Source organism: Drosophila pseudoobscura, chromosome X, assembly GCF_009870125.1.
Source record: "Drosophila pseudoobscura strain MV-25-SWS-2005 chromosome X, UCI_Dpse_MV25, whole genome shotgun sequence".
NCBI classification, from domain to species: domain Eukaryota; kingdom Metazoa; phylum Arthropoda; class Insecta; order Diptera; family Drosophilidae; genus Drosophila; species Drosophila pseudoobscura.
In genome coordinates this window covers 44,218,822-44,241,441 of record NC_046683.1, presented here as the reverse complement: position 1 = coordinate 44,241,441, position 22,620 = coordinate 44,218,822, and the positions used below count along the sequence as shown (strand labels likewise).

At 43.9% G+C, this 22,620-nt stretch overlaps 1 protein-coding gene across 33 annotated transcripts in view; it reads left to right on the top strand.

Annotated features, from left to right (window-relative positions):
• Ank2 (Ankyrin 2) overlaps positions 1-22,620 on the top strand; it is a 69,110-nt gene that overhangs the window by 9,100 nt on the left and 37,390 nt on the right. For 14 of the 33 annotated variants that reach the window (XM_033383491.1, XM_033383499.1, XM_033383500.1 and 11 more), the window contains exons 5-18: positions 216-419; positions 837-1,764; positions 1,915-2,046; positions 3,133-3,415; positions 3,471-3,877; positions 3,949-4,160; positions 6,061-6,265; positions 7,474-7,500; positions 9,799-9,958; positions 10,034-10,872; positions 10,943-13,525; positions 13,586-13,684; positions 13,757-13,837; positions 16,946-22,620. The exon at positions 16,946-22,620 is cut by the window's right edge. In XM_033383491.1, coding sequence (XP_033239382.1) covers positions 216-419; positions 837-1,764; positions 1,915-2,046; positions 3,133-3,415; positions 3,471-3,877; positions 3,949-4,160; positions 6,061-6,265; positions 7,474-7,500; positions 9,799-9,958; positions 10,034-10,872; positions 10,943-13,525; positions 13,586-13,684; positions 13,757-13,837; positions 16,946-22,620 — 11,835 coding nt within the window. Of the gene's footprint in view, positions 1-215; positions 420-836; positions 1,765-1,914; positions 2,047-3,132; positions 3,416-3,470; positions 3,878-3,948; positions 4,401-6,060; positions 6,266-7,473; positions 7,501-8,977; positions 9,129-9,798; positions 9,959-10,033; positions 10,873-10,942; positions 13,526-13,585; positions 13,685-13,756; positions 13,838-16,945 lie in introns of those variants that run through there. The other 19 variants (XM_033383509.1, XM_033383508.1, XM_033383507.1 and 16 more) reach the window with 8 other exon arrangements.

Here is a 22,620-nt window from a genome sequence, read left to right as displayed (position 1 = left end):
ATGGTCTTGATGACATAGTACTGGATTCTGTTATCCATTTCGGCCACCATGACGCTCTCCGTGCAGATGTACTCACAGATAGCGATACGATTTGTCTTTGGGACGAAAATTTCGGCGGCGTCTTACGGGGATCGATGTAACAAGTCTCGCAAAAAGAAAGACCACTGGGTTGAAATGAAAATATTTGAATTCCATTTTGTCATTGCTCTTTCCAGACCGACATCATTCGCATTCTCCTGCGCAATGGCGCCCAGGTGGATGCACGTGCTCGGGAACAGCAGACTCCGCTGCACATTGCCAGTCGACTGGGCAACGTGGACATCGTAATGCTGCTGCTGCAGCACGGCGCTCAGGTGGATGCCACCACCAAGGACATGTACACGGCGCTCCACATCGCCGCCAAGGAGGGCCAGGACGAGGTAAAAGAATTGATTGCGAAAAAGATCACGGACCACATCGACACTGTCTATCTGATGCAACTGTTTTGGATTCGTCATCAGGAGTTTTTCATTTGATTTTAAGTTCTTATATTCCGTTACATTAGTATCGTTTTTATCTTTTTTATTGACTATTCTGAGTATTACGATTACTGTTGTCTCTTTCTTTTTCGTTGTTGTCTCTTTTTTTGAATAAATGTTGCCACCCTGCTTTTTTTGTAGTATGGTATTATTTGTCTTCCTTTATACATATATATTTTCGTAGAAACGGTCGCACTCGAAAGTTCATTGCACGTTCATTCGCCGTAGGCGATCATTTCTCGTTTAATTTTGGCACAGAATGAGGATATAATTGGTAACAGATTGGTAAAATGTACACTTTCATTCACAACGCTTCAGGTGGCAGCCGTGCTGATCGAGAACGGGGCTGCATTGAATGCCACCACGAAGAAGGGCTTCACGCCGCTGCACCTGACGGCCAAATATGGGCACATCAAGATGGCGCAGCTTCTGCTACAGAAGGAGGCTGATGTGGACGCCCAGGGAAAGAATGGAGTGACTCCGCTCCATGTGGCCTGCCACTACAACAACCAGCAGGTGGCGCTGCTGCTGCTCGAGAAGGGAGCCAGCCCCCATGCCACCGCCAAGAACGGACACACGCCGCTGCACATTGCGGCGCGCAAGAACCAGATGGACATTGCCACTACTCTGCTGGAGTACGGCGCCCAGGCCAATGCCGAGAGCAAGGCGGGGTTCACCCCGCTGCACCTGAGCAGCCAGGAGGGCCATGCCGAGATCTCCAACCTCTTGATCGAGCACAAGGGAGCCTTGAATCACCCGGCCAAGAATGGCCTTACCCCCATGCATCTGTGCGCCCAGGAAGACAACGTGAATGTGGCCGAGATTCTGCAGCGCAACGGCGCCAGCATCGATATGCCCACTAAGGCTGGGTTCACTCCCCTGCACGTCGCCTCCCACTTCGGCCAGGCCAACATGGTGCGCTTCCTGCTGCAGAATGGCGCCAACGTGGACGCGGCCACCTTGATTGGCTACACCCCTCTTCATCAGACCGCCCAGCAGGGCCATTGCCATATTGTCAACCTACTGCTGGAGCACAAGGCCAATCCAAATGCCCAGACTGTCAACGGACAGACGGCGCTGAACATTGCCCGAAAGCTGGGCTACATCAGTGTCCTGGACTCGCTCAAGTCCATCACCACAGAGGATGAGGCAAGTGCCGCTCCAGCCCAGACCGAGGAGAAGTACCGTGTTGTTGCTCCGGAGGCCATGCACGAGTCCTTTATGTCCGACTCCGAGGAAGAAGGCGGTACGTATCTCTTGCTATTTTTACACTTTGTTCCATCCGACACTTCCGCCATGCTAGTCCGCCAGCACATACAGACCACGACCACACCCAATGCCCATAGATTTATGCCTAGTCTTAAGTGAATCCCCCCGCTTTCATGTGTGCCGTCAGGTCACACAAATTGGGAATTGGACGCGTGCTACGAGTACGGCATTGGCATTGACCACAGCCAGAGTCATCGCCCCCGGCCAGACACTCACGTCTACATGCCGTATTACCAGGGCGACACACTCTATGTCACCAGTAAGTGTCCACAAAGCTGGCAAGGCCTTGCCACTCTACTCGTAATCGTATTCGTATCTTACCCACTGGCCGTTATCAAGTGCACTAATTTGGCTGTAATTGGATACTGAGATTGACCACCAAAGTTAACCACTATAAATCGATATATACCCGTGTATACTATACTATATATAGCACTTGATATAGGGCTGAGCTGTATCAATGTATAAATTAATTCTTGCCGTTGTAAACCAAATGAGTCCAGAGACTCAACCACTTCCTCCCAATCCCCATTGTTTCCTTTGTGATTTCTATGTGTTTGGTTTGATTTGTTCAATATGAAATTCCATATCTTGTCCGATGAAGATTCATTATTATATGTATTTGTACCATTCGTCTGTCCGTTGGCACTACAAAAGAATATTCAATCGATCGTTATCGTTACCCAAAATGTATATATGTACATATATCTTAAACTACTCTCCCTATAAGATTGTACATATATTCTCTGATATCAAAGAACCGGATTATTAGAGAGACTTTTGATTTAAATATCAGCGCTCAGATGCAGATAAATGTTCCCGTATTTGCTTGTACTCGTACCATGGCATGAAATATACCTACTACTACTCGTATATATGTACTTGTGTATCCCATGTATCCATCCTTTATCAAATCTATTGTATCAATGTATCAAAAATATGCTCCTGTTTAATGATCATGCTAGCTTTACATACTATATCATACATATATCAACTATTATTCTACCGATTATACAAATACAATGAAGCATGTCGATTATACAAAATTTTTAAACTAAAATCAAACTCATTTGCATTCTTCTACTTTCAATGCACCGCGCTCTCGCTCTTGCTCTCATTCCAAATGCAACTCAACAACAACAATAACAACAACAACAACAAAAACTACAACACCACAACTACACCACCAACTGCAACTACAACTACAACTACAATCAACGCTACTATATGGCCAATTGGACTGTCTTGTGCTTTATTAAAATAAAAACGATATGGAATGCAACCGAATCGCATCGAAAACGCAACTGCAACTGCAAACGAAATCGAAACCGTATCCAAAATCTAGGCGAAGATAATATGCTATCAGATCAACCATACCGTTATCTGACTGTTGATGAAATGAAATCCCTAGGCGACGACTCGCTGCCCATTGATGTGACCCGCGATGAGCGCATGGACTCCAACCGCATGACCCAGAGCGCTGAGTATGCCGGCGGTGTGCCGCCCACAATTGGGGAGGAGGTGATCAGTCCCCACAAGGCGCAGGTGTACGGCAACTCGCCAAAGGCCACCGTGGATGGTGTCTACATTGCCAACGGACATGGAAACGATGAGCCACCGCACGTTGGGTGAGTAAATTATATTCATTTTAGAGATTTAGTGTCTAATAAGATTGTCTTGCAGCCGTAAACTGAGCTGGAAGAGCTTCCTGGTCTCCTTCCTGGTAGATGCACGAGGTGGAGCCATGCGCGGCTGTCGCCACAGCGGCGTTCGCATGATCATTCCATCGCGCTCCACCTGCCAGCCGACGCGGGTCACCTGTCGCTATGTAAAGCCACAGCGGACCATGCATCCGCCGCAGTTGATGGAGGGCGAGGCCCTGGCCAGTCGCGTGCTGGAGCTAGGTCCCTGCTCCACCAAGTTCATTGGGCCCGTGGTCATGGAGGTGCCGCATTTCGCCTCGCTACGTGGCAAGGAGCGCGAGATCATCATTCTGCGCTCGGACAATGGCGAGACCTGGCGCGAGCACTCCATCGACAACTCGGAGGAGATCATCCATGATGTCTTGCAACAGTGCTTCGAGCCAGAGGGTGAGTCTGGGTTGGGTGGGCAAGGCTTTAGCTTTTCCTCGACTATAACGTGGCTTCTTTCCTGTGTGCAGAAATTGCCCAACTGGAGGAGCAGGCTGGCAATCATGTGTGCCGATTTGTCACCTACGACTTTCCCCAGTACTTTGCCGTCGTTTCGCGCATTCGCCAGGAAGTGCATGCCATCGGGCCCGAGGGCGGCATGGTCTCCAGCACAGTGGTGCCGCAGGTGCAGGCCGTCTTCCCACAGGGAGCCCTCACCAAGAAGATCAAAGTTGGCTTACAGGTAAACCTCTTTAAACCGCGCAAAGGCGTTGCGCCTGAGAAGCTACGAAAGATTAGCGTCAATCATGTGCCCAAGAAGAAGCGCTTCTCGCTCATCTGGTAAATCACAGAACAAAACCAAAACCAGGCCAAAATCAGGGCGAAATATATCTATACCAAATACGAATTACGAAATACGTTATCTGTCAGGCATATATAATCGTGCATTTAATCTACAACTTCCTTAAAATGAATATCAAAATCAAAATCAAACTCCAAAGAATGCAAAATACGTTTTCCAAAGTAGAAAATACGCATTTACTATAACCAAAGATACAATCCAATAGCCAGTAACCATCTATGTTAACCCGCCTCCTTAGTCCTGTGTAGAAGTATGGTAGATGGTATGCACCTGTACTTATTCGGAAATTGAATATTCGGCGCCATGCAAAGGCGATGCACAGTGAAGGACCTTCCTTTTATTGTGTAAATCCGGCAACTGTGAATGGCCTTTGCAGGCGAAATCTTTCTAAATCATTCTCCAAATGTTATTTATGTATGAAATATGTGCACTTTGTTTGAACTTATCGAAACACCTAAAAACTTTACGGCACTCAGCTTATGGAGCCATTGCGGAATCGGCTTCCGATTCCACTTGCTAACTAATCACAGATGCTAGATGCTATGCAGATAGTGACATACAATAATACCTATATACAACATACATATATATGAAGAACATACTGATTTTGATCATGGATCAAGAGCGACTTCTGTAATGCTCTCGTAAAGAAATTGTCCAAAAGAAATACATTGATATCGAAATCGAATTATTATGATACATTTACCAATATGCTATAACTACTATAAACTATTATTCATACATTATTTATGATCTATTTATGCATAAGATTATACCAGTTCTCTGAAATGCAGTACTACCCAATAAATTTAGTTCAACAAAAACTTTATGCCAATGAAAATGTTTTAATTACTTTTCATTTGATTCATTTTTCATTCAATTGCTTTTTCAAAACGAATACAAAAAAAAAAAGAAAACAAAAGATTATACATATCTTAAAAGCAAAAGCGAAATAGAGGTTTAAAGAATACTTAGATAGTTACAATTGGGTCCCGGTTCGAAGTGCCTAAACGAAGTTGTAACATTTTATCCTTACGGCATCGTAAGCAAAAACCGATTTTACAATGGCCCCCACTCATGAGTTCGAACTTTTCGCACGTTTTATTTGCATTTTCTCTGTACCTACTCCTCTAATACTATATGTATGTATCTCTAATCTAAATTCTTCGTGAATATTCTTCCGTTTTAAGTTTCTGATTTCTGTATAAACTGTATAAAGCTCTTAAGTTCTGTTCTTTGAAATATTTTTGAGTTGTAGTCGAAGTTTTTTTGATGACTAAATTTATTGGGACATAAATGGGCTTGAACATTGTTATCGTTTGTAGTTAACTTATACCGTATTTTAACTGAAACATGCTGAAACAATTGCTCAATACCACCATGAATACGAAAAACGATATGCATAATACATCAAACTGAATAATCATTGTACAAAACAACAACAAAACTAAACACACACGACCCACAGAAAAAGCCAAGGCGAGTGCTGGTCAAATCGAATCGAGAATGTTCACCCTTTTAGCCCCAGACTCATTTCATTTTATTTTAATAGTTTAATAGTATGTTAATTTCATGTTGTGTGACAAACCAGAGGCGCATATTTCGTATATACTTGGTTTTGTTATGGATTTTTGTTACCATTTTAAGTTCTGTTCATCTCATGTACATGGTACATACATATGCATATACGTACATATGCATATGCGTATGTGTGGCCGATGTGTGGAAATCGATTTTTGCCTATTGAGCCAATCCGAAATTCGTTACACTCTCGTTCTAGGCCCAGCCGGTCGATCCCGATCTAACCGCCAAGCTGCTGGGTCGTGGAGTGGCCGTATCGCCGATAGTGACGGTCGAGCCGCGCCGCCGTAAGTTCCACAAGGCCATCACTCTCAGTATGCCGGCCCCGAAGGCCCACAGCCAGGGGATGATCAATCAGTATTCGGGCAACACGCCAACCCTGCGGCTGCTATGCTCCATCACAGGTAAGTTGTAGCTGTTACCGATTCGCCATCCGATCTTTTGTGTTGTTCGTAAAATGTGATCCAAGCAGTTATTCTAACTATTATGAGTATACCTACCCCCACTTACATTTACATTTACATTACGTTAGTTGATGTTTACGAATACAGATCCTCCCCAACCTCAAACTTCCAACCTCCTACAACCTACAACCTCCTTCTCTGTAACTCTCTCTCTATCTATATCTCAGGCCTTCATTTACTTCATTCCTGGTTATAATTTCTTGAGTGTATACTATATGCTTTGGTTGAGTTGATTTCGTATCTGCTTTCGTTGTTCATTTTAGTTGTCTATAACATTTAGATTACAAGTATCTCATGTGCTAATAAGTAGTACTCTATAAATACCATACATGTCATATACTACTACTTTAAATATCCAACCCAAGTACCTATGCATTATGTTGTACAGAGAAAAATTGCCAACAAAAAAAATATCAAAAAATGAACCAAAGATCTAGGGAGCATTTTCAGAGATGGCTCTGTGAATTCGGTCCAATTCGTTTGTATGTGTAGGTCTCTCCCATGTGATATCCATTGTGCTTGTGTCTGTGTGGTAGATGCTACAAGTTGTTCTCGGGTGTTCCGGCAGGGCCCCGCCACGCCATGTCTCGCCCCCGCCTCGCCTCGCATCGTATCGTATCGTATCGAGTAATCTCTTTGGATTTTAGCCCAGTTGTAGAGCATTCGTCATTCACCCTTGCATACAGACACGGATACGCTCATACATGTGCATCCACAACACCCACACACAAAACAGAAACACAACACACGACACGACACTACATGATACGAAGTACAGTTACAACAAAATAAAACTCTTCCTGTGACACTTACTCCGCTCTAACCTCAATGTCATGTTCAGTGTGTCTACTCCCTCTCATTGTGCCTAACGGTGATTGTTCCGTTACTCTCTTACTCTTACTCTCTTTGTTACTCTTTGCGTTCGTTCGTTCGTTTCGGTTTTCCGTTTCAATTTCAGTTTGTTTTCCTGATTTTCGATGATAATTTTAGTGTTGAGCAAAAGACAAATAAAAAAAACAAAACCCAAACAAACTTCAATTTCAATTCTTGATTGAAAACATATTTATGTAATTGTTCTATAATTTCGTACTAATGCGTCATTGCATATGTGTGCACGCATTCCGTTCTGTTTTCTCAATCCATTGAAGGTGTGTTTCGGAAAAGGTCTCTAAAAGGTAACTAAAACAATGGCTCAAATGTCACAAATACTAAAAATAAATAATACAAATTCAGAAATTCACAAACATGTATGAGGTTTCAAATTGAAACTGTTTAAAAACTATAAAATCGTTATTTGTTCATATTTAGTTGTTTCGTTCTATGCCAAACAAAAAAAAAAAAAAAATACAATACATAATGATTAATTAACAATAACCATTACCGTTGCCATTACCACATGGTATGGTTGGTTGTGTTGCGAAAATAAGGCAAATAACAAAATCCAAGAAGAAATTTGACAAAAAATTTGAAAATTCTGCATATTTTATTTATGATAAATTCTCTTGTTAAAACCAACTATTGCAAATATTTCGAACATTTATTTTCCAACTTCTCTATGCTTTAAAAGACTTTCATTTTCATTGAACTTTTGTTTCCATTGAATTTCCATTATTCGGTTTTTGGTTGTACCTTTTTCTTTGAATTCAGAATTGATTTTCATTTAGTTGTTCTTTGCTTCAATTCGTGTCTCGCTGCCTCTTTGGGTTTACTACTGAAACGAGTACCAGAAGCTCAGGGTTATCTTTTGGGTACCGCTTTTGACCCCACTCCCATTGGCAGAGTTCTCTGGGCCAAGATTTTGCTTCCGGCTCTTCGAAGCAGCTTAGTTTTCCAATTTATCGTACTTTTTCGAACCTTAAGCTTGTGATGCAAACGTCTTTGCTGCCTTCTACTAACTATCTCTCTAACTACATATCTCTCCCTATAATATACCATAAAACGAACTACTAAGCGACTTTCTGAATGCACGCGGTTTATTGCTAAATATATACGATATACGATATACTACGATACCTAAATTGCACAATTTCATTCAAGACTTTTGTAGGTTTTTGTAAGCTAACTAAGACTAAATGCCAAATAAAGTTGCTCTTTGGGCCATTGAAACCGTACTAAAAGCCAGTTCTACTACCTTGATTTGTTGAGTTCTATTCTATTTGGTTTATGATTTGATTCTAACTCCATTCACACACATCACATATCTACATATCTACTTGTTAAGGCTTTCCAGCTTTACGTTTCATTTTGAACCATTTCAGTTGGAATGTTGTGCACCTGATTGTTGTTTGGTTATTTGTTGCTATTCGTTGAGAGTTAAACGTTTATGTTGTTTGCTTTTATTTCGCGTTACACATAAAGCAGAATATTGTGTACATTAAATGTTTTCCAAACTAAATATGAATAATCAATTTCGAGTTTCGAATTTCGAATTTCTACTGTTTGTGGCACCAAAGAGAACTTTTCTGAAACTGAACAAATATCAACTATTGAGGAAGAACCAAAAGTCAAGCTAATGCTAAGGCTATGGCAAGCGATAATAACGATATACGAGATATTTGAATATATGTAATATCGAAAAGTAGACGATTACTTTTACTACATTCCTGAAGTCAGTTGAAGTTTCTAATCGTATGATTTCCTTGTTCATTTGTTCTTGATTTGGTTTCGTTTTGGGACTTTCGTTTGTTTTGAACACATTTACAAGAAGAAACACGTGACACGCTCACCTTTTTACCATTCAAGAGAAACCAAAGAAATATGTTTTTCCAAAGTATTAAGCATGTTGTTTCGAAACGGCTTCGAAGTAAGCGCAACAAGTACCCTAGTACTCGTACCTCTGTAAATGCTACAGCCCTACTAAACTAATCAAATAACCAAAATGCTTGAAATCAAAGTGCAACTCATCTAATCATACAATCCGTCACACCACACCACACCACGATACAGTCCACCCATCACCACACCACACCACATAACACTCAGTCAAATATCACGTCATGCTATGCATTCCATATACCATATACATACATATACTACGAGTACATCTTAAAAAAGAAGAAACTTACTTAATATTTCCATTACTTATCGCTAAATACTCGTAAAATTTTAATACTATACCATATTCTACTCGTACTATATACAATATACTATATACAATAATACTTTCCTATTCCATATAAATGCTTTGTAATTAACACACACACACACACACACAATCGCAATTCTCTCTCTGAACAAGATTTTCAGTTCAATTTTATCGTTTCGTTTGTGAAATTAGTTCAACAATTTTGGAATTCAATATACAATATTCAATTCAATATTCAATCTGCTAATGAGACAAAAGTAGAGTTTTCAAAGAGTTTTTACATACAATATGTAGTCTATGCGTATACCCCATTTATGCTGTGTCTTTGGTAATTGTGTGCCCCATAACTGAACATCTCCCATCTACCGTCTACCCCCTAACTCGTCAGGCGGACCGTCCCGTGCCCAATGGGAGGATGTCACTGGCTCCACGCCCCTGACCTTTGTCAACGACTGTGTCTCCTTCACGACTACCGTTTCGGCTCGATTCTGGCTAATGGACTGCCGCAATATCTCCGATGCCACCAAGATGGCCACAGAGCTTTACAAGTGAGTGAGCTGGCAGGTGCCTCAGTGGATTGGTTTTCATCTATAATCTATCTATAATCTCCATTCTCCATTCAGGGAAGTCATTCATGTGCCCTTCATAGCCAAGTTTGTGGTGTTCGCCAAGAAGATTGAACCCTTCGAGGCCCGCCTGCGCGTCTTCTGCATGACCGATGATCGCGAGGACAAGACTCTGGAGAAGCACGAGCTCTACACGGAAGTGGCCAAGAGTCGCGACGTGGAAGTGCTGGAAGGCAAACCGCAGTACATTGAGATGGCCGGTAACCTGGTGCCCGTCACCAAGTCTGGCGACCAGCTGCAGCTTCAATTCAAGGCCTTCCGCGAGAACCGTCTGCCCTTCACGGTGCGTGTGAAGGATCAGCATGCGGACATCGTGGGCCGAACCCTCTTCATGAAGGAGCCCAAGGTTGCCAAGGGCGAGCCTCCACAGCAGCCCATCTGCATACTGAACATCGTGCTGCCGGAGGCAGTGATACCTGACTCGACCACAGCCTTCTCAGACCGCGTCACCTCCGCCTACAGAACCTCCATGTTCAGCCTGAGCAAACACCAGAACGACCACTACATCGGCGACATTCGCATTGTAGATCTGTCCAATCTGTTGGGCAAGGACTGGATACAGCTGGCGCCAGAGATCGGAATCAACGCGGAGGAGATCGACGAGATCATCAACCAAAACACCGACAGCATAGCCAGGCAGGCTCAGAGCATGATCCGCCTGTACAAGGACAAGCCAAACTACGACATCCTGTCCCTGGAGACGGCGCTCAAGAACATCGGCCGAGATGACATCATGAAAAAGTGCAAGAGTGGAAGACTCTCGCATTCGCGCGAGTTCGACGAGACGGACATCATGAAGAACTCGGAATCCGTAGAAGAGCTGGTTCGCAGAGAAAGTAAGTAAAAGTACTATAGGACTCGCACTCCATGAGGCATTATAAGATAATCTTTTGCCGATAATTCCAGGCAAGCGAATCCAGCAGATCAACGAACGCGAGGAAGTCAAATACTCTGCCGAGGAGAAGGAGGTCGAGGAGTCTGAGTCCGACGAGGAGCAGGTCAAGCGGACTGTTGCCGAGAGGCGCGAGAAGATCGTCAAGCGCCTGTCCATGGAGCGTTCCATACCAGCCTCTACGCAAAAGAAGGAGATCACCCGCGAAATAACAGAAATCAAGCGAAAGAGTCTCATCGAGGATAAGAAGGCCCATCACGAGTCCGAGATCCTGATGCAACTGCCCGCCGACAATGTGATCATCAAGACAGCGGCTGTCCCCGAACAGGTCATCAAGATGAAGATGGGCAAGATGGACTCGACAGAGGTGAGCAAGAGCGAGTTCGACAAGGAGCTGACGCACAAGTTCAAGTCATCCGGCCGCAGCTCTGAGGAGGAGGAACAGCCATCACCCGACGCCGTAGACAAGATTGTTCAGGACATCAGTTCTGCCGAAAAAACGGAGAAGGATGCAGTCACCTTCAGTCGAGCCACGACCATCACCCGCCAGGAGGCCCGGGATATCACCGAGGATTTCCTAGAGATTGAGAAACGTAGCCAACTCCCAGCGACAACTTCCACAACAGCCACAGTGCACGAGAAGTTTGTCGAGGAGGTGAAGGAGAAAAAGACTAGCCCCATGGCCTCAGTGACGCCCGAAACTGTGAAGGAGGTCGAGCAAGTCATTAGTGAAGTTACTGAGATTGCCAGCAAGAAGGTGGAGAACATTATTAGCTCCTTTGAGAACGTCAAAACGGAGGACAATTCCGTAATCCTGCCCAGCCAGCCGGTGCCCGAGACAACGAAGGTCAGCGAGACCATTAAACATCTGCAGGACGCCAAGACAGTGGCCCAGGAGCAGGTCAAGACCGTGCAGGTCATCGAGAGCACAACTATCGAAGAGACAATCGCCGAATTCGAGGCGAAAAAGGTCAAGTACGACTTCCATGGCGGTGAGCCAAAAACCCAAATCCCCAAACTGGTGAGAAAGCCCAGCGAGGAGTCCATGAAGCCCACTGCGGCCCCACGTGCTGTGGCAGAAGTAGAGGGCGACCTGACTGCCGAGAGCAAGCCCGAGAAGCCCCTCTCCAAAATCCCAGTCAAAACTTCCGCTGCCGATGCCCAAAAGATTGGTGAGGTGGTGGACACACGAAAGGTGACCCACGACTTTCTGCAGGGCGAGAAGTTGGCCGCCGAGCCCAAGGCAGCGCCAGCAGCCAGCAAGATTCCCAAGGTGGAGCCAAGAAAATCAGTGGATAAGCTGGAGTCGAGAGTCTTGGACGATGTGGTGGCCTCTACCGCCAGCATTTTGACAGCAGCAGGCCTGGGGGCAGAGGTGCCCAAAGAAAAGTCCGCTGGACAGCCAGAAATTGCCTCCAAGGCAGAAACCCTCACCGAAAAGGTTTCTGAATTGATTGACACATTCCACAAGGTCGAGGAGAAGATTGTGAAGTCTGAGAAGCATTCAGAGATTGCCAGAAAAATGGAGAAGACAGTCACGATTGAAGAAAAGCCCATCGCCCACGTGCGGCCTGAAGAGGACAAGGTGGCGGAAAAGATAGCCGAAGTAGTCGAAACATTCCACAAGATCGAAGAGAACATAGCTACCGCTGACACACGCAAGCTCACCCACGATTTCCTCAGCATGGAGCAGCAAAGCCAACTGCCGAGCATGCCAAAAGCCTCCGAGCCACCTCTCGAATTCAGCCTGACATCGATATCAACATCGGAGCCAGAGTCGGTGATCTCAGTAAAACCATCGCCGCCTGCGAGCAAGATACCTGTGGTGGAGCCCAGGAAGACACTGATCGAGGAAGCTGTAAAGCTCACGGAGCCACCCGCAAAGCCTCTGATCGAGGAAACTGTAAAACCCACTGTGGAGCAGCCTAAGGAGGTTCTGCATGAGCGCCAGCTAACCGCCGATTTCCTGAGCATGGAGCAGCAGACACAGCTACAGTCTCTTCCGGCAAAAGCCCTGGTTGAGGAAGTTGTCAAGACCGCTGAGCAGCTGGTAGTGCAGAAAAAGGATAAGGAGTCGGAGGCATCGAAAGCCCTGATTGAGGAAGCAGTGAAACCAATTGAGCAGCTAACCAAGCAGAAGGAGCCACTGCACGAGCGTCAGTTAACCGCGGACTTCCTGAGCATGGAACAGCAGACGCAGCTGCATCCAGTAACCATTAAATCATCAGTAGTGCCAGAAAGCATCGATTCGAAAGTGCTGCCAGAAAAGCTGTCTAAAGGCGATGGCATTGAGTCGGCGGCACCGATCGGAGATGCTTCGCTCTTCCAAACACCCAAGCCGGAGCTCGCTTTCGTTGACAAGGAGCCGGAAAGTCTGCCGAGTGTGGTCCAGGAACTTTCTGAGTACGATACCTTTGAAAAACGAGCCACCGTTCCATTGAGCGATTCAATCAGAGAGGAGGGTCTCAGTGCTCCCCTGTCCATGGAGCCTAGAAAATCCCTGACCGATGCCGAGTTCTGCAAGTCTGTGGGCGAAACGATTAGCAAGAAGATGAGCGCAGGAGTCATTGAGATATCTGATCAGCTCAAGCAAATCGGTAGCGAAATGTTAATCCGAAATACATACGTTCCCTTATTCACATTCTTTACTTTTCCAGCGAGCGACATTCCAGACTCTCAGACTCCGCCGCCCACGCCCAGCGACACGAAGATCGATAAGCAGAACGAGGAGCCGGAGTTGATTAGCTTGGAGCGTGGTAAGTAATGGTGATGGTGTACAGTGCTTGATCTGGATCATTTTTACCATTCTGATTTTGATCGGGCGACAGATTATCTCGGCGACAATGTGACCACTCTGCACACGACCACAGAGTCGACGTTTGAGCGCGTCTCTGCCATAACAAAAATAGGTAAGTTCGTCGTATGAAACGAGTGGATGGATCCCTGCTCCCCGCTCAATTCTCTATGCAATTTGTAATTGTTATGTAAACTTACTTTATATATTTTCCTATGTTTGCCTCTTTCGGTAAAATACTATAAATTGTAACGATGATTTACTGTACACTTTTTTGTTTTCATTTAAGATTGAATTTTCGTTTGAGTTTGTGCCACAATATGTAGTGTTTCTCTGAAACTGTTTTTTCGTTTCCTCCCGTTCAGTTCTACTCCCACTATTCTCTGTTCCCCAACATTTTCTATGTTTGTCTTGATTTGGGTCCAAAGGCTTTTTGTATGCAAAATACCATTCAACCATTAAACGATTGCGCTCCCAGACTACAATAGTTATCATAATTGTAATCGTATCTGTAAACGCGTATCTCTAAAGGCAAACTGCTAACTGCTAGTGTGTGTATCTTAATCAAAAAAGTCTGTAAGTGCGGCAGTAAACTTAAACTGAAAGAAGGGATCATCCCAGATCCCAGATATAACTCGAGACCGAAGCGTATTGAATGAACCTGACCACAACCTCTCCCAAATGCTTACTCTTAATATTGAGGCAATACTAGGCTGTACAACGGCTCACAGACACTGGCTGCCAGGCACTAATCCAATTACGTGGAGCAGTGCGCTACCACTGGCGAAAGGTCGCAGAGACATTGCTAATTGCTTGGGCTGGCGCCGCACGGTACACGGCACACGGCTTGTACGTAACATAACATTCAATGGCGGGCAATGTCAACGCCAGTCGATCGATAGCTCGATCCACAAATCGATTCTACTTTGCTTACCAAGGTTCTGGCATTTACTTGAATTTACTTTAGGGATAGCTCCTCAAGGGGTGTCTGGCGAAAGCCCATTAGCCATTAGCCCTAGCATCTGAAGGGATATGCAGTTAGTTCAAGTCGCTTCTTTATATAATTGGTGGATGGTGGATAGGCAAGCCACCGATGGCGCTCTTATGTCATATGACCCCAGGGCCAGGGGCTAGGCCATGCACGGGGCCGGTGCTAGGAGCAAAGCAGACTGACGAAAGCCGAGCGGTGGCGTATAGTTAATTTAATTTGCTTTTGGAATTTTTGCTGTCTAGCAGTACAACGCCAGGCAGCCGTTTTGGGTAGATTTAGTCTCGAAATTGTATTTCTGAAGAACGCGCGAGGCGAGAGTGTAATTTTCACATTTTTTTTCCAAGAGATATACCTTTGTTTTTTTTTGCGCTTCCTGTGCGTTTGTTTGATTTATAGATTGATAGATACAAAGTACCTATTCAATCGTGCAATCCTAAATACAAGTAGCTCAACATTTTCGGCTTGAGTTGTTGTTTGTGGTTCATTCAATGCATAACAGATAAAGAAAATAATCTAATCGCAGAATAAATGGAATAATTAAAACTGAAACTATACAAATAAACCCAAACCGAAACCGAACACTAAAGTAACCTTAAGTCTATCGTATTTTAATGGTAAGTTCTCATGTATAATAACAATCAATTTGAAAAGTTGCCCAGGAATTAGGATATATGTTATCTAATCTGACGTTTTCTGATGGGTATCGTCTGATGATAGGTTTCGTCTCTCAGCACTCATGATACTCGTACAACAATTACGTTTGCAATTTTTGAACAACTATTTAAGCAATTGAGTTCAGTTTACGTTACATTCCAATATAACTAATTCGATTTGTGTTACCCTATGTAATTACCTTGTTAACTACTTATACTCGTACTCGTATTCGTATTCATCCGGCCTATGCTATGGATAAACCACAGCCTATAATCAATCTACTACTAATCTAATCTAAACATACTCGTACGTATAGCGTTTACAACAAGATTTTTTTCATTAAGATAAACACTTTTGGCATACTCTCGCGGATATCGGAAATCCAAAAAAAAATAAAATGATAGAATCGAACCAAATTAAAACCGTATTGGGATCCGCACTGTGAGCGCTGATCTCCATACGAGGCCTCCTCATCGAAGAACACTCCAATGAACCACCATGGCTTTCAGTTTGCAATGTTTATGTTTGATTTGATTTCAGCAAATAATTATATGTTCTGTTGCTTTCGTAATCTTTGGCAATCCCTAGTGAGGAGGCATACATGCATACTCGTACATATATCCATATAGTATATATGTTTAAAGATAATACTGTACTGTACTGTAACTGAATGCTAAGTCGAGTCACATCCAAACCTCACTGTAGCGTCTCTCTATATACATATACTTACATATATGGTACTCGTATTCTTTGTCCTTATTTGCGAATTACAACTACAATATCTACTATACTCGTATTAGCCACACCATAACCATTGAAATCGTTTGATTTGTATGCACCCAAAACCGAAACCGAAACCCAAACCCAAACCAGACCCCACCAACCCAGCGCGCTTCTTATGATGTACTCGTAATTGGTTCTAGTTTCTAGATCGCATTCTGTGTTCTGTATTCTGTATGTGACATATGATGTCGTGGTTCGTTCTCATTCCTGCAGTAGCAGTACTTGCCAATTTTGCCTTTTGATTTCACAGTGAACATGAACATTGCTTAAATACATTGCTTACCAAAAATGTGCAAACGTAATCAGCGAAGATTTTACTCGAATAATTGTTTAATATTTGTGCATTGTGCAGCAGCTAAGCTCTGAAGTTGGAGAAGCATTTAGCATCCAATCTCAAGAATCCACGACCTCATATGCGGCATATCCGCTTAGATCGGTACCATCTGATCTTTTGATTTTGCTTTTCAAATACAATAACCTACTCGTACCATAAGCATAAGCATTATTTGCATGTTTGTGCCTGCTGCTGGGTTTTTGGCGTACAGCTTGTAGTCTAACTATATATATATGTACCTACGTATCTATATAGTATGTATTTCCGAAACTGTCAACTGCACTGTGTACATAATAGACTAACCCACCATATCTACATTATAGATATGGTTTGATTGATTGTATTCGGTGTTAACTGTCTTTATACTATTGCCATGTTTTCTACTCTACTTCTACTTCTAACCAAACCAAACAAAAAAAACCAACATATTTCTGCCCTCACGGAACAAACGCCTCAAACAGAGCACTTCAGTGTTCATAATGTAAAAACCGAAACATTTACAAGAACCGATGAACCTGAAAAGCTGCTTCCTAGTATGGCAGTCTCCCCCGATATCCACAAAATGTATTCACCAGACACTACCTCATTTCCAGAAATGAGCACAAGTAGTCAAACACCGAAGATGACAGCACCCACAACCACAACGACGACGACGACTGTGACAACGCAAATAGATCGCACAAAGGTAGATCTGACTGTGCCTGAGAAGGGACAGCATCAGCAGAAGGATCAAGAGAATCAGGAGATAAAGGAGAAGCCACAGCCAGAGGATACAGTGATAGAAGCAGATACAGATAGATCTTCCAGTGATAGGGAGTACTTAGAGCAAATTATGGCCTGTGGCGACGTTAGACGCAAAATAGAGCGTTTGGAGAGCACCGCCAGCTCAGAGACAGAGACCGCCGAGTGTCAGCCGAGTGTGGCTCCCAAGTACATAGGCGACAATGTACCGGTGGTGAAGGAGGTGGTGCAGAGCATTGAGGAGAAGATCTGCGGTACAGTGGTGTCGGCTATTCCCTTTATAGTGCAAAAGAGGCAGCCGCACGAAGAGAAAAAGGAACCAGACGTGGCAGAGGTAGAGAAGCAAATACTTACGCCATCAGATTTGGCGCTGGAGCAATTGATTAAGTGGGAGCTGCCACCAGAGGTAGTGAAGCTGTCCCCCATCGAGGCCATGGCTTCTGGCTTGCAGGAGATTCAGGAAGAAGTTTGCGAGAAGGTTTGCAAGAAGAGGAAGGCCTTTGAGGTGGCCGAAGACTTAAGTGAAACGGAAAAGACTTTACCAGAACAGGAACTAGGCTTAGATAAAAAAGTAGAACAGGTACCTGGAAAGATTTTAACCGAGGCCATTGATCAGCACATAGACTTAGTAGGTAAGGAACCTTTGGAGGCACTGCCAAAGGTAAGGGAAGTAGTACAGGACATCGAACGCCGATATCCCACAGCGGTCTTAGAGGCCAAGCCATTTAGTCCCCGAAAAATAGGTGCCAAGGACTGTCAGGCTGATGTTATTTCTATAGAGCAGCAGATTTTAAGCGACACTGATATGGTTCTAGAAGGATTAGGCTCCAAGCGTATTCCCGAACAGAAGGTAGTTTCCCCTGTTTTTGCCTTGGCCAAGACGAGCCCCAGTATTGAAAACCTCGAAGAAGTCTGTGAAAAGACATGCTCAAAGCGCACAATCTCAGTCATGGCAAAGGATTTCGTAAAGCAGCCAGAAATCGAACCCCTGCCAGCAGGGGACGATGTAAAATCAACAACAGCCAAGTTTCTCGAGCGGGAGGCTATCAGGTACGATGTGGCTGAGAGCATCAAGGAGTTCGAGGGCAAGAGTGTGGTACAGGAGTGTCTGACTGGGGTGGCAGAGAGTCAAATTAGAAGGTTAACAGAATGTGATATTGCAGACTTTCCAGTAGAGGTGACTAAGGAGACTAGACTTGTAGAATTCCCCAAAATTGCACACACCCTTGAACGATTGCATTCCATTTCCAAAAGCGACATCAAAGACACTAAAGAGTTCATGCACGCAGTTGGCGACTATGAGGATAAGCTGAGCGAAATAATTGTCCATGATGCTCACTCACGAACTCAAACGGATAGTCAGAACTTAGAAAAAGAGACAACCGATAGGTTTCCTATACACGATAAAATAGTCGAGCTTCAAACCCACCAGAACCTGGTCTTAAAGACCTCGGAAATGGCCCAAATGACTGACAATACAAAGAATAAGTTCCCATCTGATGCGAAACCAGCATCAGATACAATACTAGTAGAAAGCGACAGTGATGAAGAGCTTGACAAAGAAAAACTCAAAAAACTAAAGCATTTATCAACCATAGAGTCAGAATCTACTATAGAGGCAACTAAGAAATATATTTACTCTTCCAATTACGAAGAAACGGTTACTCAATCGAATGAATCCGTTAAGTTTCCTACTGCGAAAGATTCTTTTGGCGACAAATATGGCATAGAAGATGGGAGATCAACTGTCAAAACTGAGGATAAGCCCACAGCAATTCTTGAATCGATAGGCAACGCATACGACAGTATGATCTTTCAGTATGACATCCCAGTTCTTGAAAAAATTCCTTCAGCACCTCAAATGGAAATACCTGATCACGCAACATCGCATGAAATGGCATTAAGGTCAAGAACTGCTATTGAGTTCACGGAACAACAAAGTTACTGCTCAACTCAAAAAAATATTACAAACATTGTCGCGCAAAAGTCCAACTTGATAACAAGTTCAAGCACTGCCGAAAAACCTAAACTAACTGACTCGAAGGACGATAAACCCATTGACTTGAAAGACGATAAGGTCCCAACTGAACCCCAGGATAAGCCCAAGTCCCCTCTTGACTCAGTTAAGTCTAGTCTCATTGTGTATTCAGTCGATGAAAGTGATGAGGACTATGTTCTTCCTAGACCCCAAGAAAAGTCACTCCCTTCGGTTGTTCCTTCTGTCATTGCTGGAGATAAATCTCCGCTTAAACCTGAAGATACAAAAACACCAGTTGACTTGAAAGACGATAAGCTCCCAGTGAAACACCAGGATAAACCCAAGTCCCCTCTGGATTCATTTAAGCCAAGTCATACGGTGTATTCAGACGAAGAAAGCGATGAGGAATATGGTGTTTCTAGATCCCCAGAAAAGCCCGCTAGTCAGCCAATTCAATCGGCTGGTGCTTCTGTAGTTGCTGGAGATAAATCTCCCCTTAAAGACATCATTAAACAAGAAACGGTGACTGAGTTCAAGGCAGAAGAATTTGCAAGTTCTACTAAAACAGCAATTGCCACCGTTGTCTCAAAGACTTCCGATTTGATCCCAAGTTCATTCACTGACGACAAACCTAAGCTAACTGACTTGAAGGGCGATAAGCCCATTGACTTGAAAGACGATAAGGTCCCAGCTAAACACCAGGATAAACCCAAGTCCCCTCTTGACCCTGTTAAGTCTAGTCTCATAGTGTATTCAGACGATGAAAGTGACGAGGAATATGGTTTTCCTAGACCCCAAGAAAATCCCGCTTGTCAGCCAATTCCATCAGTTGTTCCATCTCTCGTTGCTTTAGATAAATCTCCGCTTAAACCTGAAGAGAAACCAGCATCAGCTGTCTTGAAAGACGATAAGATCCCAGCTAAACCCGAAGACAAACCCAAGTCCCCTCTGGACTCAGTAAAAAGCGATGAGGAATATGGTGTTCCTAGATCCCCAGAAAAGCCCGCTAGTCAGCCAATTCAATCGGCTGGTGCTTCTGTAGTTGCTGGAGATAAATCTCCCCTTACAGACATCATTAAACAAGAAACGGTGACTGAGTTCAAGGCAGAAGAATTTGCAAGTTCTACTAAAACAACAATTGCCACCGTTGTCTCAAAGACTTCCGATTTGATCCCAAGTTCATTCACTGACGACAAACCTAAGCTAACTGACTTGAAGGGCGATAAGCCCATTGACTTGAAAGACGATAAGGTCCCAGCTAAACACCAGGATAAACCCAAGTCCCCTCTTGACTCAGTTAGGTCTAGTCTCATAGTGTATTCAGACGATGAAAGTGATGAAGAATATGGTGTTCCTAGACCCCAAGAAAAGCCCGCTAGTCAGCCAATTCCATCAGCTGATCCATATCTCGTTGCTGGAGATAAATCTTCGCTTAAACCTGAAGAGAAACCAGCACCAGTTGTCTTGAAAGACGATAAGATCCCAGTAAAACCCGAAGACAAACCCAAGTCCCCCCTGGATTCAGTTAAGCCCAGTCGTACAGTGTATTCAGAAGATGAAGGTGATGAGGACTATGTTGTTCCTAGACTCCAAGAAAAGCCATTCCCGTCGGTTGTTTCTTCTGTTCTTGCTGGTGATAGATCTCCGCTTAAAGACATCCTTAAACAAGAAACGTTGACTGAGTTCAAGGCAGAAGAATTTGCAAGTGTCACCAAAACAAATATTGCAACTGTGGTCTCGAAGACTTCCGATTTGATTACAAGTTCATTCACTGACGACAAACCTAAACTAACTGACTTGGAGGACGATAAGCCCATTGACTTGAAAGACGATAGGGTCCAAGCTAACCACGAGGATAAACCCAAGTCCCCTCTGGACTCAGTTAAGTCTAGTCTCATAGTGTATTCAGACGATGAAAGTGATGAAGAATTTGTTGTTCCTAGACCCCAAGAAAAGCCCGCTAGTCAGCACATTCCATCAGTTGTTCCATCTTTCGTTACTGGAGATAAATCTTCGCTTAATCCTGAAGAGAAACCAGCACCAGTTGTCTTGAAAGACGATAAGATCCCAGCAAAACCCGAAGACAAACCCAAGTCCCCCCTGGATTCAGTTAAGCCCAGTCGTACAGTGTATTCAGAAGATGAAGGTGATGAGGACTATGTTGTTCCTAGACTCCAAGAAAAGCCATTCCCGTCGGTTGTTTCTTCTGTTCTTGCTGGTGATAGATCTCCGCTTAAAGACATCCTTAAACAAGAAACGTTGACTGAGTTCAAGGCGGAAGAATTTGCAAGTGTCACCAAAACAAATATTGCAACTGTGGTCTCGAAGACTTCCGATTTGATTACAAGTTCATTCACTGACAACAAACCTAAGCTAACTGACTTGAAGGGCGATAAGCCCATTGACTTGAAAGACGATAAGGTCCCAGCTAAACACCAGGATAAACCCAAGTCCCCTCTTGACTCAGTTAGGTCTAGTCTCATAGTGTATTCAGACGATGAAAGTGATGAAGAATATGGTGTTCCTAGACCCCAAGAAAAGCCCGCTAGTCAGCCAATTCCATCAGCTGATCCATATCTCGTTGCTGGAGATAAATCTTCGCTTAAACCTGAAGAGAAACCAGCACCAGTTGTCTTGAAAGACGATAAGATCCCAGCAAAACCCGAAGACAAACCCAAGTCCCCCCTGGATTCAGTTAAGCCCAGTCGTACAGTGTATTCAGAAGATGAAGGTGATGAGGACTATGTTGTTCCTAGACTCCAAGAAAAGCCATTCCCGTCGGTTGTTTCTTCTGTTCTTGCTGGTGATAGATCTCCGCTTAAAGACATCCTTAAACAAGAAACGGTGACTGAGTTCAAGGCAGAAGAATTTGCAAGTTCTACTAAAACAGCAATTGCCACCGTTGTCTCAAAGACTTCCGATTTGATCCCAAGTTCATTCACTGACGACAAACCTAAGCTAACTGACTTGAAGGGCGATAAGCCCATTGACTTGAAAGACGATAAGGTCCCAGCTAAACACCAGGATAAACCCAAGTCCCCTCTTGACCCTGTTAAGTCTAGTCTCATAGTGTATTCAGACGATGAAAGTAACGAGGAATATGGTTTTCCTAGACCCCAAGAAAATCCCGCTTGTCAGCCAATTCCATCAGTTGTTCCATCTCTCGTTGCTTTAGATAAATCTCCGCTTAAACCTGAAGAGAAACCAGCATCAGCTGTCTTGAAAGACGATAAGATCCCAGCTAAACCCGAAGACAAACCCAAGTCCCCTCTGGACTCAGTAAAAAGCGATGAGGAATATGGTGTTCCTAGATCCCCAGAAAAGCCCGCTAGTCAGCCAATTCAATCGGCTGGTGCTTCTGTAGTTGCTGGAGATAAATCTCCCCTTACAGACATCATTAAACAAGAAACGGTGACT